At 52.4% G+C, this 17,622-nt stretch overlaps 6 protein-coding genes and 1 non-coding gene across 7 annotated transcripts; 3 read left to right on the top strand and 4 right to left on the bottom strand.

Annotated features, from left to right (window-relative positions):
• Window positions 1-2,732: 2,732 nt before the first annotated feature.
• Z520_03317 (uncharacterized protein) lies at window positions 2,733-3,674 on the bottom strand (the record flags this gene model as incomplete). The annotated part of the gene is made up of 1 exon (XM_016773829.1): window positions 2,733-3,674. One exon carries the CDS (start codon window positions 3,672-3,674, stop codon window positions 2,733-2,735), a length of 942 nt encoding a protein of 313 aa, XP_016634775.1.
• Window positions 3,675-4,044: 370 nt separating this feature from the next.
• Z520_03316 lies at window positions 4,045-4,156 on the bottom strand. The gene has a single exon. It is a non-coding gene; the product is annotated as a tRNA-Arg (tRNA).
• Window positions 4,157-5,066: 910 nt separating this feature from the next.
• Z520_03315 (cystathionine beta-lyase) lies at window positions 5,067-6,521 on the bottom strand (the record flags this gene model as incomplete). Its single annotated transcript, XM_016773828.1, has 2 exons — window positions 5,067-6,242; window positions 6,303-6,521. 2 exons carry the CDS (start codon window positions 6,519-6,521, stop codon window positions 5,067-5,069), a joined length of 1,395 nt encoding a protein of 464 aa, XP_016634774.1.
• A 1,009-nt stretch (window positions 6,522-7,530) lies between these two features.
• Z520_03314 (uncharacterized protein) lies at window positions 7,531-10,060 on the top strand (the record flags this gene model as incomplete). The annotated part of the gene is made up of 4 exons (XM_016773827.1): window positions 7,531-7,592; window positions 7,654-7,876; window positions 7,924-8,591; window positions 8,647-10,060. 4 exons carry the CDS (start codon window positions 7,531-7,533, stop codon window positions 10,058-10,060), a joined length of 2,367 nt encoding a protein of 788 aa, XP_016634773.1.
• Window positions 10,061-10,294: 234 nt separating this feature from the next.
• On the bottom strand, window positions 10,295-11,329 carry Z520_03313 (uncharacterized protein; the record flags this gene model as incomplete). The annotated part of the gene is made up of 1 exon (XM_016773826.1): window positions 10,295-11,329. One exon carries the CDS (start codon window positions 11,327-11,329, stop codon window positions 10,295-10,297), a length of 1,035 nt encoding a protein of 344 aa, XP_016634772.1.
• A 765-nt stretch (window positions 11,330-12,094) lies between these two features.
• Window positions 12,095-12,577, top strand: Z520_03312 (uncharacterized protein; the record flags this gene model as incomplete). The annotated part of the gene is made up of 1 exon (XM_016773825.1): window positions 12,095-12,577. One exon carries the CDS (start codon window positions 12,095-12,097, stop codon window positions 12,575-12,577), a length of 483 nt encoding a protein of 160 aa, XP_016634771.1.
• Window positions 12,578-13,769: 1,192 nt separating this feature from the next.
• Z520_03311 (uncharacterized protein) lies at window positions 13,770-15,407 on the top strand (the record flags this gene model as incomplete). The annotated part of the gene is made up of 3 exons (XM_016773824.1): window positions 13,770-14,140; window positions 14,209-14,708; window positions 14,770-15,407. The coding sequence occupies 3 exons, from the start codon at window positions 13,770-13,772 to the stop codon at window positions 15,405-15,407; spliced, it is 1,509 nt and encodes a 502-aa protein (XP_016634770.1).
• Window positions 15,408-17,622: the final 2,215 nt, after the last annotated feature.

Here is a 17,622-nt window from a genome sequence, read left to right as displayed (position 1 = left end):
AGGTGGTGGTGCGCAATGACTGGACACTATTGGGGTCATGGAAGGGAGCGAAGTAGCACAAGCGGCAGGATCAAGGGGGAGAGGCCTTTACAGCAGCACCATCGGTAAAATCTGCGCGAGCGACAGTCCGGCCGAAGCAGTCCATCATGATGCTACAGCGACGACCAGAAAAACCCAGACAGAGGTATCCTTGTATTCTTGGTTGAGTTGGCACGTGTAGAGTGACAGACGCCGGCTAGGAATTGACTTCCCGAATAGACTCAAGCTCAGGTAGCACGACGACGACAGTGGACACACACCCGGATTTCGAGGGGGCTGAGCAGCATAGACGGGAAAGGACTCAAAGGAGCCACAAGTCGAGGACAGTTTGGTGAGAGATCCGAAGTTTGAACAAGTCGTCGGGGGACAGGGATGAGGGGCACTAAGCAAGCAGGGCTGCTGGGACACAGGAAACCAATCCATGCAGGGCGGGAACCGCGGGGGGGAGAAAGAGGGCAGGATCGATTGCGCTGAAAACTTCGATAGGAGTAGTTACAAAAGGAATTCTTCGGCAGGGATCGGATAAGAGAAAAGTGACTCACTTCCTACATGCTTCGGACCTGCAGGGTCAATCAGCGATGAACTCTACGCAGACAGGAAAAAGGAAAAAAAAGGAAAAAGCGAAAAAATGGAAGGGGAAAAAAGGGAACGGTCCAAAGCAAAGGTACAACAAGGACCCGATCTTCTGGAGAGAAGGAGAGAAAAAAATTAAAAGTAGCGGAACAGACGAAGAGGCGCTGGAAAGACGGCGAGACGGGAACAACACTGCCAGAAGGTTAATTAATTGCCAGAAACGCTATTAATCGTAGGTCGGTACCGTCTGAGCGGAAACCCGGCAAAGAGGTACCTAGGTCCTGGGTAGGTACCAAAGTTCTGGTCAAGTAGCTCGGTAGAGGGGGGTCTTCCGTACCTACTACCCTGAGAGTCGTTACCCTTGGAAAGGGCTGATTTTCACTTTCCACTTTCAAGTTCATCTCACTTTCACCTCGCTTCACATCTCACCGTCAATGCGCTCTTTTGCCCCCTCGCCCCTCCCCCCTCCCCCCACCCATGACGCCCCCCTGGGTGCCTTGGTATGGTCCAAGGGCAACACCTTCCGTTTATCACTCAACCACTGGTTGCATGACGTGATCGCCAACAGAGCACTACTAGTCCTGATACCTACTGCGGAACCCTGGTCTTTTGCCCGTCTTTGCCCATCTTTGCCCATCTTTGCACATCAGTTTCTACCTCGATTTCTCTCATCAAGCCTATTCTATTCCCCTAATCAGGAAAGTAGTACGAGGGACCAGTGACCAGTGACCAGTGACTAGTGACCTCCTGCGTCACCCCGTCGCACGGTGCTTTGCCGCGCTGCTCAGCAGATCAAGCGGGGATCCCATTGACGCCGTGCCTCCGCTCTCACTTGCTTCTGGTGCGTGCGGCATACCTAGGCAAGCTAAGGTACCGAGCGCAGGATACCGAGCGCAGGATACCGGGCCCGCTAACTGCCTGACTGCAGCATCTGGTTCTTGCTGATCCTCTCCCCGAACTTCCAGAAAGGCTTGTCGGGAGAAGTACCCATTTTTTCGACGAGTGCTCGTCCTCTTCCAATCGTCGCCGCCGAAATGGAATTTTTGACTCACCGCTTGATAGTGTTCTTCCAATCGCAGACTGCTGCCCGACCTGCCGCGCTGCCTCTTCATCAGCGTCCTGATCAAACCAGTTTGCGCGGCGGCGATCACTACCTCCCCCATCAGAGATGGGCACCAGCCTTACCGAGATCTTGAGCCAGGGAAAGCAGCCATCCAATGCGAATCTGACACATATCGATCCCGACTGCATCTCAAGATTCGTGGCCAAGTCGACCATCGAAAATCGAGATATCCTCCCTTGAACCTCGTATATGCGCACCGGCACCTCCATCTCTGCCGTGTGTAATGTATACCTAGTCGGGCATCACGAGTACAAATGACAGTTCGTTGGGGGTCATCCCAGCTCGTTGGGCTCACTGCCGCGTTTTCATTCGACCCTTTGGTCAATTAATGCAGCTTAACTACAGTTCGTCGGGTCGAACCATTCTTTTCGCGGCAATTGGCGGCGCACGAGCATCCCGATGTACCTAGTAACTCGACTCACATGACGAAGACTGGTCTCGGGGACTCCCCCTTGGGTCCACCCCCAGGAGTCGGCTCGTCGGCTTATCCCCGTGGGCAAATATGCGTCTTTTCCTTCGCTTGAATACAAACCATCGTGTACCAGCTCGACATTTGCTGCATCTGCGCTGCCCTCTGGACCGCGGTTGATCTCCGAATATGGTCGTATGCACACGCCGACATGGAGAAACCACATCAGACAAATGTTTGTTTTTGCCGATAATATTTCAGCCAGGTTTCAACCTTATGTACCGGTTACCTCCGTTGGAGAGCTGTAGTGGCGGCGCCCCAGACAACCCATCATGCCACGGCCCAGAACGTTGTATCGAGTTTGCGTGATTGCCAGTGCGCAATCTGGAGTATCGGCCCGAGTCCTATTCTCCATCACAGTGTCTTCCTGGGGCTGGACTGTGTTGCGCCGTGACTTCCCAGAAGTATCTCCTGGCCAGACCGCGGAACACGTGTACAACAACTATTTGGAAGTATGTGAAAGGTTCCAGGCCGGTCTAGACACCCATGCCATGCCAGTGAGCAGCTGTTATCACGTAGTCCTGTTGTTCACTGACCCCAAAACCGGTGTTCTCGGAGCTCCTTTAGGCCGATTTGCTCGGTATACAAGGTCGGAAAGTGATGGTCGTGGACAGGGCTTGGTTGTGCCGCACCGGCTTCACGTTCACGGTGGCTCAGAAAGGTTACAGACTTGATCCCGACCTTTTCCAGAAGTTCCAAGACACGTGGGTAGCTATGAGCGACCTGGTCGACGCCGTGACTGTCATCAGACAAGCAAAAGCGAATGCCCCTCTCCAGCGCGGCCTCGCAAATCTCTGCCTTTGGGTAAGGCTCATCCATGCCCTTCCTCACCGCCGCCGAGTTGATTTCCAGGATTCCCCCGTACTCGGCAACGCAATCCAGGTTCCTTGATATGCGTGCCCAGACTCCCCTCATGGGCTTGAAACTCTGGTTAGGGTCATCGCTCTTCAGCCGAATGAGATCAAAATGCCCGACCACGGGCGGCCTCAGGGTCTGCAGCATGGCGAATTGGGCGTCGAAGTAGTCCTCAAAGATCCTCTCGTCCGTGCCGCCGGCCTTGGAGCGCGCCTCCTTGTACATGGCGTGGTCGTAGTCGATGGGGATTGTGTGGACGTGGTGCACCGAGCCGATAAAGAAGTCGTACGGGTGCGTCTCCAGGCTCCGCTTGATCAGGTCTTCGGATTCCGGTCGGATCCACTCGCCTTCAAACCCCAGGGGGAGGCCTATCCTGTCCTTGTATTTCTGCCGCAGTCGCAGAGCCTCGGCGACATAGGCCGCTTCGTTGGCATAGTGCATCTCGAGCGTGGCCGTCTCCCCCGGGTACCGGTCCTGCTCGTGCCGGGGCATGTGCTCGGTCAGCGCGAAGACGGCCATGCCTTTGGCCATGGCTGTTTGGATCACGTCGTCGAGAGAGTCGCGGGCGTGATCGGCGCAGAACTGGCCCGAGTGGGAGTGATGTGAGAACGGCATCTGAGATCGCCCTCGACACTCAGATTTTGAGATAGACTTCGTAGCTGCGAGCCCGACCGGCAGAAATTTCTCGGTTCCTTATTGATGATCTCCCTACCGACCCTGGTGGTCTTGAATGGTGTTTGATCGATCGTTGGACTCGATATAATATTTGAAAGAGTGACTGACCCGTCCCGCCGTCTCCCTGCTGTACAGAAGTTCACTAGAACCCCGAAGTTCATCCGAACGGTCTCAGATACCTCCCCTTTTTTTTCCGTATCTCGTACTTCGTTCTTCGTTAAGGCACGAACCTCTCTCCCTCCCCCTCTCGGCCCAGTTCATGCCAAAAAAAAAGAAGAAACATCTTTCCACAAACGATCCAAAAAGAATGCGAGGAACATGGGACTCGAACCCACAACCTTGGCTTTTTTCCAGCACCTTTTACAGGTTTCAAGGGATATTAGGTATAGGAGAGCCACGCGCTACCATTGCGCCAATCCCCCTCGCGGTCTGGGACCAAATAAAATCTGTGTTTGGATTTGGCAAAATTCCACGAACCTTTTTCGAGGGTCGAAGATATATAGTATCGATATTCTGCACGTGATAGGCACCGCTTGTCCGGGGCTTGATAGAGTCTCCCAGGGATCGCCCCGCCTTTTCCGTGGATACGCGTGTGTCTGCAATATTTTTTGTTTAACTGGGCACGCTGCACGGGTGGAACGGGTGGTGAAGACAGACGAAAGGAATGAAGAAGACTTTCCCGTATATGACAATATACTCCGTGGCTCGTAACCTGTTTCGAGTGGTTGGAGTCGACCAGCTGTGATAGACGCAAACGGGGGACTCGGGGATGATGGCTGCTGCAATGGCAGGGGTATCTACCAGGAATATATCTCTAAATACCTATATATCTACGTAGCTGTGGTTCCGTTGCCAGCTTCTCTTCCAGCAATTTGGTAACGTGATATCGCGATATTCACCGGAGGATCCGACGGGAGACCAGAGACGAGCAAGAAAGCAGTGTACAGAAGAAGCATATCAGGGGCTGAGAAAGAAAAGGAGACCGTGCCCGAAAACCAGACCACAATCATTCTTTCATTTTTCCATCTCATTTCTTTCCTTCCAAGGCCTATATACACCATGTCTACATATCCTTCCTTTTCGGTCATGCACTTTTCAAATCCAAATGTCGCCAGATGTTGGACGAACGGAATGGTAACATGAAAACACGCCCAGTGTTAATTCAAGTTTTGCCTTTTGTTGCCTCGCGAGAAGCCTTTCTTCCTCACTTCTTTTATATGTTCCTCGCTCCATAGGATCAGGAGCTTTTGCCATTCCTGGGAGCAAGCGGATGGTGCTTTTGAAGGCAATGATTCCCGCTTCGACCTCAAGAACTAAAATGCCTAGTTCTCGTCAAGGTTCATTGACTCCCGCAGCTTCTGCAGCCAAATGCTCGCCCTCTTTGGGATGTTCGTCCCCGATCGTGGCATTCTTCGCATAGATTCCGTCAAGCGTGACGTTCATCGCGCCTGACTGCACCAGTGCACTTCGCAAGTCATCCAAAAGATCCTCCCCATCTTCAATCCCTACACACAAGCGGATCAAATCTTCAGGCACCCCGCGCTCTTTGCGGGTCTTGGCATCGATGCTGGCGTGGCTCATGCGGCACGGCATGCTGATGAGAGAGTTGACGCAACCGAAACTCACACTGATGGCCCATAGTTTCGCAGATTCGACAATCCGCTCAGACAGCTGGATGTCTCCAGTCTCGAACGACAAGACCGCGCCGGGTCCCCGAGCCATGGAGTGGAAGAGATCATACTGAGGATGGCTCTTGAGACCAGGGTAGCGGACTTTGAAGCCCGCGGACTCAAGGAACTGGGCAATCATCATGGCATTTGCTTGCTGTGCGTCCATGCGGACTTTCAACGTCTTGATCCCACGCATGAGGAGCCAGCAGTCAAACGGAGCGAGGCCGCAACCGGAGGCGTTGATAGTGAAGTAAAATTTCTCCCCTAGTGCCTCGTCGTTGACGGCCAGAACGCCAGCCATCAAGTCGTGGTGGCCGGACAGATACTTGGTGCCAGATTCATAGACAACATCTGCGCCAAGTTCCAGAGGGTTCTGGAGCAAGGGCGACAGCATGGTGTTATCCACAATCACAAGAGATGATGGATTGGCGGTGTGGGCGTAACTTGCGATGGTGGGGATGTCCACAATCTTGATCAGAGGATTTGTAGGTGTCTCAAGCAGGACCATGGCCGTCTTCTCATTCAGCACCTCCTTCACCTTTTCAGGTGTGGTTGTATCGACGTGATGGACGATGATGCCGCCGTGTGTGGATAGATACTTGAGCAATCTGTTCGTTCCTCCGTATAGGTCGTCGCCCGTCACCACTTCATCACCTGGCTTCAATTGCCGGGTAATCACATCAAGTGCACCCATGCCAGAAGAGACGACAAGAGCCCGTTTGGCGCGCATAATCTTTGCAAGGTGTTTTTCTAAGTGGGTGCGGGTCGGATTGCCGCTGCGTGTATAGTCGTAATCCGAGGCACCCCCAGTAGCAGAGGTCTGTTTGAAGGTGGCAGACTGTGCAAAGTTAGCGAGCTCGCTCTTGGACTTCACTCATCACTACTGATCACGACTGACCTGGTATATGGGAACGCTGCTTGCATTGTACTGGTCGTTTCCCTCCGAATAAACCAATTGTGTCGCAATAGCATATTGCCGGCCACTTCTCGGGCTGGACGGGGCAGGTGAGGGTGGCAGATCATGTCCGTCCAGATCTACTTGTGAGAAAGCTTTGCTCATCGCGCTGAGCTTGGGGTTCTTCAGCGGCGGTGTAGAAGAAGACCCTGACTCAGACATGTTGGCGACGGTCGAAGGGTGGCGGAGGTACAAGCTCGACGACTTGTAGAGTACTGATCAATATGCTCAAGGACATATGAGGGTAAAGCAGGGTGTTTACTTGTCACAGCTGATGGCGACTCAATCAAGCTGTCACACTACTGAGTAGCAAGACAAACGACGAGAAAGGCGCAGAGAAGTTGTTTGGGTAGTAGGTAGTGCGCATGTACCGAAGGTGGAGCAATGTTCGCAGTTTGCCGGGCACAAAAGGCGACACCGGAGAAGGGCAAATGACGTGCTCGGAATTATCTGGGGGAATGTTCTTCCTGACGGTCCAGGCGCGGGACTGTCATACCAACCTGGAAGCCAACCGTCAGCCTAGTCCCAAATAGATACCCCTCGTATATACCTAGGTATTGGTCTAAGAAGAATAAGACTGAATTCCTACGCTCTACCTCCCATTAACTTAATGTTTGGGTCGTAACTTGTCTACGACTACTATATATTCGGTTTGCTCTCCGTTCAGACTCGCTTATTCTAATCATGGGGAATAATAACTCCAATGCCTTGATCAAGCCTTTGAAGATATAGCAAAAGGTAAAATTCGCCTCTGTAACCTAAACAGTCTCCTATCACTTGTAATAGTCTTAGAGCAAAGGTTGATTAGCCGAGGTCGATGTCCGTATGCATTTCGTTCCCGCTGGCCCCCAATGTTTAAGTAGATGCTTTCCTGTTATTTATTCCAACGACGCTCGACCCTGAGACAAGAGGTGGTGGTGCGGGACCAGTATTTCCTCGCCGGCATCCTGCCTTTTGCCCCTGTATCGGTTCGAGTCGACGAAACATCGATAATCACAGCCAATGCAGGTTACGCTTCACTGGGAAAGATGGCGTCCCTGCGCGCTCGGCGAGCGTGTCTGAGGTGCCGGCGACAGAAGCTAAAGGTACGTTCACTACTGATGATCCACGTGTTTGTTATCCCACCCAGATGCTGTCAAACGATCCGAGATTAATGTGTCGTAGTGTGATAATGAGCGACCCTGCACACTGTGTACGCGATCTCATGCAATTTGTGAAGAGGTTCCTCGGGCTGTCAGGTAAACAGGCCTTGATAAGGCTTTGAACGAGCGCAGCGATTTGATATTGAATGCAGGAAACGTGGGACCAAGTCAAACAACGCAACATCGCTGAGTGGCGCCGCCGCGCCAGGAGTAACGCATACAAGCTTGACAGAAGAGCCTCATTCGGCAACAAGTGATCTTTGCCCCTCGGAAGGGATTTCCTTACCTAGGGGGCAGTACAGAGAAACAGGTCCACCGGATGAGGAACCGGAAATCATTCAAGATAGGCCCTCGACATACGGACTAGTCGATCGAGTCAGTCGCAAAGTCCCTCTTTATGGGCGATTATATACTGACTGTAGGAACAGCTCTTACATACCTACGACGAGTCACCAGCGGCCTCTTTGAGTGAGGCAGACGCAATTCCCGATGGCACGCCGGGCAAAGTGAGATCTCTGCCTGCTAATGCTGAAGGGTCTGAACGAGTATCAATCCTGATAGGGTGCGATCTGCCGCCGCCAGCGGTGACCTGGATGCTATTCGACGTCTTTATCGACTCGGTTCACTGGTTCATGATGATTTTTCACGAGCCTTCACTCAGAGCCGACTTGGAGAAGGTCCTGCGGACTGGCCGAGCCAAGGCCTGTCAGAAATCGATGTTATACTTGATCATAGCAGTCCTGGCTATCGGAGCGAGATACGCTGAGAGGAAAGACGTGCATGCCAACGAAACCGACGCCGACACCGACGCCGACCTGTCGGACTTACAGTCGCGATTCTTGAAAGTTTTCGATGACAGGCTCATGGATCTAATGGATCAGACAGACATTGGCATGGTGCAGACGTGCATTCTTCTGAGCTCGCTCTACTATTATCATCGCCAACCGAGGCGGAGTTTTATGATCAGCGGTGCAGCCACCAAGGGTGCGCAAGCCATGCGTCTCCACAAAGAGTCCGCCTGGGGGGATCTAGATCCAATCGAGAGGGAGGTGAGGCGACGGGTGTGGTGGGCATTGTTCGTCAGTGAAGGGTACGTTGACCTCTTCCTAATGGCAGAGGCACTGGATCTTGTTGAACACTGGCAGATTCACGGCGATGACTTTCGGGAGCACTTGCAACCTGCAAGATGGAGACTGTCAGGTCAAGATGCCGGGGAATATTGACGACAATTGTGCCACGTGCCCCGGGTTCGACTCGGTCGAGCTCCTTGAGGACGGGACTCATGAGCGAGTCACGACGTTCACATACCAGCGACTCAAGTTCAAGCTCTACCGCATCGCATCACCTATCACCCGAGACCTATACTCCAAAGGAAACTCATCGACACGAGAGATTGTCGATCGGGTACAAGAGATCAACCGATCTTTACTCATCTGGAAACAAGATGTTCCGCCTGAAATGCAACCCAGCTCGTTCTCTGGTCTGGCCGATGAGACGAGGAAGAACCCCGTCCTCAAACTCTTCCACCTCCAAGCTCTTTCGCTGCAGATCTCCTACAACAATATTCAACTCATTTTACACCGTCCGCTTGTAGCCTTTCCTGGAATCATCAGCACACGTCATTTCCCCACGCGAGGGCGTCGTCAGTCAGCTCCTGCCCACAACCATGAAGACGACCAGCACTGTTCATTAGGTCAATACTCTACCCTTGTCGAGAACAGCAGGGCTCAATGCTGGGAGTCAGCACTGAGAATCTGCCACGAGTACCTCGAGATCCTGAGGCTGACTCGAAACACGCATGCGGTTGCCTATGCTGGGATTCAAGCTTTCACGGCGGGTGTGATGCTGGCCATTTTTGCTCTCTCTCAGCCATTCTCGGCCCAGGTTCAGGAAGCTAAGCGCTGGGTTGGGAGGCTCATCAAAAGACCAAGGCAGCTCGGCAACCGGACAGCGATATCGGATCAAAGTGGCCACATATTGGAAAAGCTTCTGCGGCTGATCCTCGCGCAAGAAATAAAGATGCTAACCGATGATAAGGAGATGGATGATGACGCTTCACATTTCGCGCAGACAAGACGAGAATCCGTATCAGCCCCTTCCCACACCCTCGATTCACAATTGATTGGGGCGTCCGACTATGGCCCAGTGAGTAGGACCACCGATGGAGGCAGCTTTGGACTCTCCCAGCAGGCTAGCCACTGCGGCACCGAGAATGTCACAGCCGCAGGAGATGGATTGTGGAATATGCAGCAGGCCCTGGATGGAAACTTTGATGATTCGCTAGATTCTCTACAGCACGGTCCGAACTCCCCTTTTCCTTCTCCGATCAAGGTGCTTCGATTCCCGGCTGACAATTTATTGCCACTAGCCTGTGAATCTCCGGGACAAGATAATGCACAACAGGCAGAACGCCAGGATCAATTTCAGATTGATAACACGGCCGTCTTTCTCCCCTTTTTGCCCACATTCGATCCTTTTTCTAGCAGCAACAACATCTTCGGCACGCTTGAAGACGCCGGTCTGGTCTGGTTTGGAGAAAATTTCTCTCAACTCAGCTGAGTGTCAAACTGAGGTTGAAAGGTTCCTTGAGGATTGCAAGTACCTGGTGGCAGGCGCCATACCAATATACATCGGATCACATGATCATAGCCACATGATTCCAGTGCTGGGACGCCAACCCCTTCACCTTTGACACTGAGGAGATGCCATCAACCATGGGCATTTTGTTCGCAGAATAAAACCGGCTTCGCTCGTCTCTTGTGTGACAACGCCTCATTTCGCAGTCTCCTTGGCCTACGACCCTCCGTGGGTGAACATCCCTTTGGCCTTATCCATGACCCTCTGTACCTGTTCTGTGTCCTGTCCAGCTGCGGCCTCGTAAGCCCGGCGATATGTCTCGTACCCTTCATGGAATAGCGGCTTGTTGTCGGTCCAGCCTGTGTCCCTACGCAACTTGTCGGAGCTTACCCACTGTGGAAAATTGAAGACCGACAGGATAAAGACGCCATAGAGTTCCGCATCTCCAGGCTCGGGGTCTCGGAATTTGACCTGGATGCCGTGACTCTGCTCGATAGCCAGGGCGATCTCACCGAGCGTCTCATATCGATGGCTAGAAATGTTGTACGCCTGGCCTGCTACGAGCTTGCGCGGCGACGTCGCGAGGTTCAGGTACGCTGCCGCGCAGTCATCGATATGCGTTCCGTGCAGGATCGAGTCCGGTCGCTCCGGCAGGGTCAATACACCCTCATGCTTGATCTTTGCCTGCTCCGCTAGGGCGAAGATGTATGAATAGTAACTCGACGAGCGCCCAAAGAGCGTGGTTGGACGGGTTACGATGCAATCGAATTCGCTGGAGAAGCTGAACATCTGCCGAGCAGCGGCAGTTCGTGGGACAAGGAGCGGCGGAGGATTGAGCGCGCTCTCTTCCGTATGCGGCGCCAGACCGATCTGCTGATGCCGTAGACCCATGCCATAGTCTTTACAGCCGCTGCTGAAAATGACAAGAGGCTTCTCGCCGCGATCGGCGAACGAGGCTTGACACACCTTCCTGATCATCGCAAGACGACGTCTGTGATGGGCTTCGTAGTCGACCAGATCCTCACAGCACGTAACAACCACGTCGATGGAGGGGAGGGTTGCGGAGAAGGAGGCGTATATCTCCTGGGTGGGCGTGACGATCGGGGTGATCTCTTCCTTGAGGAAATCTTGGGCGCTCCGGCCGGAGCGCATCTGGCCGAAGACTTTCCATCCAGCGAGGCAGAAAGCCTTGCACACCGCAAACCCTATATATCCGTTCGCACCCGTGACGAGCACAGTCTTTTGTACCATGGCTACTACCTCTGGCAATGCTCTACACAAGCTGCGGGATGGGCCAAGTGCACAGAGAAGGAGAAGGGTCAGAGAGGAGAGGAGAGAACCTCCCGTCCCGTCAGTCTCTACTTATTGCTGCCCAAGCATCGACATGACCTTGATTACCCGCCTTCGGTTCTTTCCAGTCAATGAATGTGGATCGATGTCACCCATGGGGAGAGAGGGACACCTTATCCTAACACGGGAACCTGGCAAACACATTCTTGTCGTCCACCGGCATGAAAAGAGTTCCGCCTCTTCTTCCACCATCTATCCGGTGGCATCATTTCACGAGATGAGACCCCAGGCTGAGTTTTACGTTCGAGGACTTACCTCCTGTGGTTCAAGGATACACAAGCCGGAGTGGATTGTAAACGACGATGGAACAACGTCGGACCCTGGAAGCATTCCAGCATTCCAAGAGGTCGAAAAGTAGTCCGGAAGGTCCCCATTGAGACATGAGCAATTGGCCAAAGTGACAGAGGTGGGGATTCTGTCCCCGAGCCACCGGCACATGCCTATCCGTACAAGACCAGACCACGAATTCTCTTTTTGGAGCATGCTTTAAGGACCCTCGATCAATCCCCTTGGGAAATCAAGTCTGTCCGCCTCTCTATCAGTCGTCTCAGGACAGGTCTCGTGTTTGGCAACTTCAAAAGAATCTGTATAGTTTTGCTCTTTCCGTCACCACCACAGAACGACAACTTGAGCTTCGTCCTGGTCATCAGCTCCGAGTCTGACAAAATGTCCTCCAGAGATGCGGTGATCGAAGCACTCGAACGAAGGCTCAAGATCCTGGAGGACAAGGACGCCTTGTGGACTCTCATGAACCGTTACTGCTACACATGTGACAACTATATGTTCCAGGAATTCGCCAACTTTTTCACCGAAGACGCAACGCTGAACTTTGAAGAATGGGGGGAACTCAAGGGAAGGGAAGCCATTCTAAAAGCGACCGAGGTCGAAGGAGCTTTTCAAGGCCTGCAACATAGCATGACCAATATCGCATTCCACGTGGATGGCTCTGACGCTGCATCGGCCACTGGGTACCTCAATTTCTATGCCACGCCAGACAGGTCGAAACCCGAGATTCACTATGGGTTTGGGGGTCCATATTCATTTACATACCGAAGGACTCAGGACGGCTGGAAGGTCACGAGTCAGAGGTTGAGAAAGCATTGGGCACAGGGTGAAGACACCAAAGGGCTTTTCACTGCCAAAAAGTAACATGAGTGCTTGTTCAGCACCATTGTCAATCTGTCAAAGAGAGCGTATCCGGCAAGCCGACGTCAGAAAGAAGTGGCATAGGTGTGACAAGAAGAGCATACGACAGGGTTATAAAACAGAAGTGATTAACTATTAGTTATGAGGTTAGCATCACTTAGAAGGGGTACTTCTATCTAATCTCGATCAGCGGGATCTCTGTGCTCGTTACTAGCTATTAGCTATTTGTTACACGGCGGATTCCTCTTTAACTGTGTTAGACTGTGCCATTTATTTTTGCCATTGGCTTGCCGGCTCATTACTACGTCCGTCGAATATTTGCTCTGAACTTGTCAATGCCTCCTAAATCACATCGACGGTACACTCAGGAACACAGTTTTAGTGACTTATCCCGGACAGGGTTCACTGATCGACGATTGATAATTGTGTAAAAGACGAGATTCTCCACGCACAATGACTTGCGATGTTTGTAGGGGCTACCCTGTTTCCATTGTGCCCTATCAACGACCAATGAACCTGTTGAGACAGCTTCTTCTCGGGTATTCGATATTCAAATCTCCCGAGACAGCGCAAGACATCTGGATGCAGCATCATTTTACTCTGGGCGGGTCGCCACCCGCCAGATGTGGGTTCTACATTCAACAGGCCTTGGCTTGACGAGCCACTGCTACAGTCCAACACGCGTGAGAGTTCCAGTTTCGAGAGACAGAAAACAGGTTCCATGACTACATTCCGTTGTCAGGTGATAGATTTGGGGGTACCGCTCACTCTCTATTGCTTGAGGCTCGGCTTTTTGATATTGCCGGTGGCTTTTACTTGGAGCCGGTGGCCTTTCAGATATATGGGTCGCCATCTCCAGACTTGGATCCGACCCCAGCTGGGGTTCCCTCGTGTCTCCAGGTTTACGGTGGGTCGGGGTCAAGGTGACTCGACAACGGGTTGAGCTTTTCCTGTTGAGAGGTTCTGTGGTTGACCCTGACGGGATATGAGATACCTCAAGCGTTGGAAACCCTCTCGGAGGCGGGAACCATCGTCGGCGCAGAAAGGGAACATTGAATTCCTTTATAAAAGCAGATCATTTCCCCAGATGTTGCTGCTTCCCCTAATCCTGCCATCCACTGTACCAAGGAGACTATTCTAACCACGAAGGTCAAGACGCTACCGCCCACAAGAATCAGCAGCACAGCACGCCAACATGGAAACTCTTGAGACCAAACGTCGTCCTTACACGTGGAAGACTGTTTTCATATGTATAGGTGCTGCCTGGGCTTCCGCCGCGATGGGCTATGCCGCCAACATCGGCACAACCCTTGGCCAGCCTTCATTCATCAAGCACATGCACCTAGACACTGCATCCAATGCCTCCGGCCTGTTGGGAGCGATCAATGGACTTTATTATGCCGGCGCTTTCATTGGAGCCCTGTGCGCCGGCCCTTTCTCTAACCGATATGGGAGGAAGGTTGCGATCGGGACTGGAGTCGTTTTTATTCTGGTCTCGAATGCCTTGCTGGCGGCCTCCGTGGATACAGCCATGTTCATTGCTTTTCGCTTTTTCCAAGGATTTGGGTGAGCTTCTCTCTCTCGGATTCTTGAGTGCCTCTTTGCTCCATTTTGGCTGACTGCCTCTTGCCCAGCTGTGCGGTCCAACTGACCCAAGTGCCTTTGTACATTTCGGAAATCGTTCCTCCAAAAGATCGTGGCGTTTTATGCGATCTGCATGCCATTTTCCTCAACGTTGGGAACATCACCTCAGCCTACATCGGCGTCGGGTTCTTCTACGACAAATCCCAGACGCTGAACGAGTGGACAGCGCCGACCGCACTAGGATGCCTCTACTGTGTTTTCAGCCTGGTCAGCCTGTGGTTCATACCCGAGAGCCCACGATACCTGCTTTTGCGTGGAAAGCCTGAGCAAGCTTGGGAAATTGTTCGAACGCTTCATCACGGGGCTCACGACCACGACGAGACATTTGCTCAAAATGAATTCCGACTCATGCGGACCCAGACAGAGTACGAGCGGATGCACAAAATGTCCTTCTTGCAAATGCTGAAAAGGCCGTCCTACCGGAAGCGAGTGGGAATTGCCTGTGGCCTCCCATTCTTGGCCATCAGCTCTGGTGTGTTGGTTATCAATAGTGAGTAAAATCAAGCCGGGCTACCAGCGTGCGGTCCCTTGTCGCTGATACACGGTTCCAGACTACGGCGCTCTACTTTACGCCGGCTTGGGTATGGATGCCGAGCAGCAAATCCAACTGCAAGCCGGCTGGCTTGCCGTCTCTTTCACCATGAACACTCTGGCAGTTTTGGTTGTTGAACGCCTACCTCGACCCCATCTCATGAGCATCGGTATGGGAGGCGCCTGCTGTGCTCTGATCATCGAGTGCGCCATCCAGGCTGTCTATTTGGGATCCGATCACAAAGCTGCACTGGCGGCCGGGGTAGCCATGCTCTATGTCTTCGTCTTCTTCTTTGCCGGATTCCTGGATGGCCCCATGTATTTCTACGCCGCCGAGATCTTCCCGACCCATCTTCGAGCTCAGGCAACAAGCATGGCCATGGCTAGCTTCTGTTTATCAAACATTATCTGGCTGCAGGCGGCCCCTACCGCGTTTGCCAACATCGGCTGGCACTATTACCTGATCTTTATCATCCTCGCCGCAGTTGGCACCGCGTTGGTGTTTTTCACTTTTCCGGACACGCGGAACTTGGCTCTTGAGGAGGTTGCTCGTCTGTTTGGCGACGAAGTCTACGATGGACCCGAGCTTAATTCTCCGTCTGTGGTGCTAGAGGAGAAGACACCAGCAACTGAGCAGTTTGAGAATACCAATGCTTAGACATGACAAGACAAGGAGGAGGTAACCGATCTAGGCCGCAGCATAAACGTCCATGGCGCAGGTTGGAAGGTAACGTGCTGACTCTTTCAAGTCCCTGATTATATCCAGGAAATGCCTCTCTGCTTGGGACGTTCTTGTTTTCGCAGGGCTGACTGCCCGGATAGCAATGCTCAAAGCTATCACCCTCAAATCCCTTGGAAGTACGAAGACTACCAGCCTATGGGTTTATAAAATCCATATTTGAGGAGGAAGAAACGGAGTGAGAGCGGAGGAAGAAGGGACGTCACAAGTTTCTGCTTTGATCAGCCCCGGTGTATTGAATATTCTTCAGCAGGGTAGTACCAGCCCCTAGGAAGTACATTGCAATTACTGCGAAAATGTACCAGTCTCTAAAATCTATTTGCTAAAGCCAAACATTCTCTGCCATCCGGGCTTGAATTATCGTCCTCCTCCTCACCCTCGTCCTCTTCACTGGACTCCTCCTCCAGAGAAGCATGGCATTTTGAAAGGAGTATGATCAAGCTTGTAAATCAATCCAAGCCAAAGGCCAAACAGACCATCAAAGCGTCTCGTATCTAGCCCATGGTGCCAGTGTGTCGGGTGCTGCAGTCTCTCTCTCAAGACGCTGTCCTCTTCCGGGGCCGTTCCACACTTTATGCCCAATATTCCTACCGGCTTTCTGACCATGTTCAAGAAGACAAATCTGGGAACCTCTTTTTCTTGCGACGAATCATCAGTTACGGAGCTGTACGCAAGAGCTATCCGATTCCATCTTGAGCAGATGTTGCTATGAACTCTGCCGTGGCTATTGGATCTCATGTAACGAATATTCGAGCGCTGAGAACCATGGTGCAAAAGGTACTCTGGCTTCGAACTTGCCGTGCTTTGTATATATGTCTATTATATACACCGCGAACTTCACTTTGTCTACTACCAACTTTCGTTCAGGAAATAGAGCGAGGGCCGCTTTAATGGCGACGCGACGGGGAGTCAGGGGCCTCTCTCTCGACTGAGGGGATCAAATCATCTACGCACCCACCACAGGCAAGCACAGGCAAGCGACTGGGCGGATTGCATCACTGTACCTTGTACGTATTCATGTCCCAAGCATACTTCCTTCCTCTAATGCGTTTCACCACGCAAACCAGGTGGGGTTCATGAAATCATGTAATTTTTTGCCCTTTTTCTTTTTGTTGGCGGCACTGTCAGGGGAGACCATGTGATGCTAGTGCCAAGGCAGTGCAGTGCCGTGGTACAGCAAACAACTACGAGGTAGATAGGTATACTCAGCTCCTCCAACAACATCGGGCGCCTCTGCCAGGATAACTCATTTCTCTACTGCTCTGCAACGCTCAAATACAGGGATGCAACCGATGTTCCCCATTATCGGCACTTTGCAGTACAATACTCTATGAACTCGGAACTCGAGCATCCAGAGCCACAACATGGCAGAGGATAAAGAAGTCGATAATTGAGATGCCACAGGCGTTTAGCGAGACCCAGGCTGTCGACTCCTCATCTCGATCCAGCCAGGCAGGAACGAGAGGATTGATCAGTCAAATATTTCTGGCGCGTTCTGTTTGTCAAATTGTCCCAACATGTTGATCAACAGACAGCATGCCATCGAGCCATGTGGTCCGGCGAAGATCATGGGGCCAATGCAATGGAATGTTCCAGGACGTGAAACGCTGACAGCTAATGGATTATGGAGTCCGGGTTCTGAGCATGAAACTGCGTGGCCAGCAAAAGCAGACATGATCAGTTCATCAAGGATGAGGAATGCGCACGCCCCAAACATTGCAGAAATTTCACAAAGCTTAAGCAGGGCGGCCTTTTCCTGTGGCTTCTTGGTTGAGCCCTCGGTGAAACAAGACCGGAAACTCGGCCAGCGCCACTGATGCACCGAGAACTTGTAGCCGTTGTTTGTCCATGGTACTCGGTATGCTGTTGTATAATTGCCTGACACAGCGTATCGACATGCCGCATCTGTTGTGCCCAAACAACCCGTACGAGGTAATGTGGTATGCCCCCAAGCAAACAGCCACCCTTTTGTGCCTCCTCGAGCATGACTCGGCGAATTTTACCAACGGGGCGGCAGATGGGGACCATGGTGGAGGAGAATTTGGACCAATCCTCCGATCCGCTGGAGCCAAGGGCGTTCGACCGGCGTCTGGCACACCCATGGCTGACACGCGATTGGGCTCCAGCTAACTCC

The sequence above is a fragment of the Fonsecaea multimorphosa genome, assembly GCF_000836435.1.
Source record: "Fonsecaea multimorphosa CBS 102226 unplaced genomic scaffold supercont1.5, whole genome shotgun sequence".
Lineage (NCBI taxonomy): Eukaryota > Fungi > Ascomycota > Eurotiomycetes > Chaetothyriales > Herpotrichiellaceae > Fonsecaea > Fonsecaea multimorphosa.
Note: the sequence above shows the minus strand (reverse complement) of the source record. Positions and strands in the feature narration are given on the sequence as shown.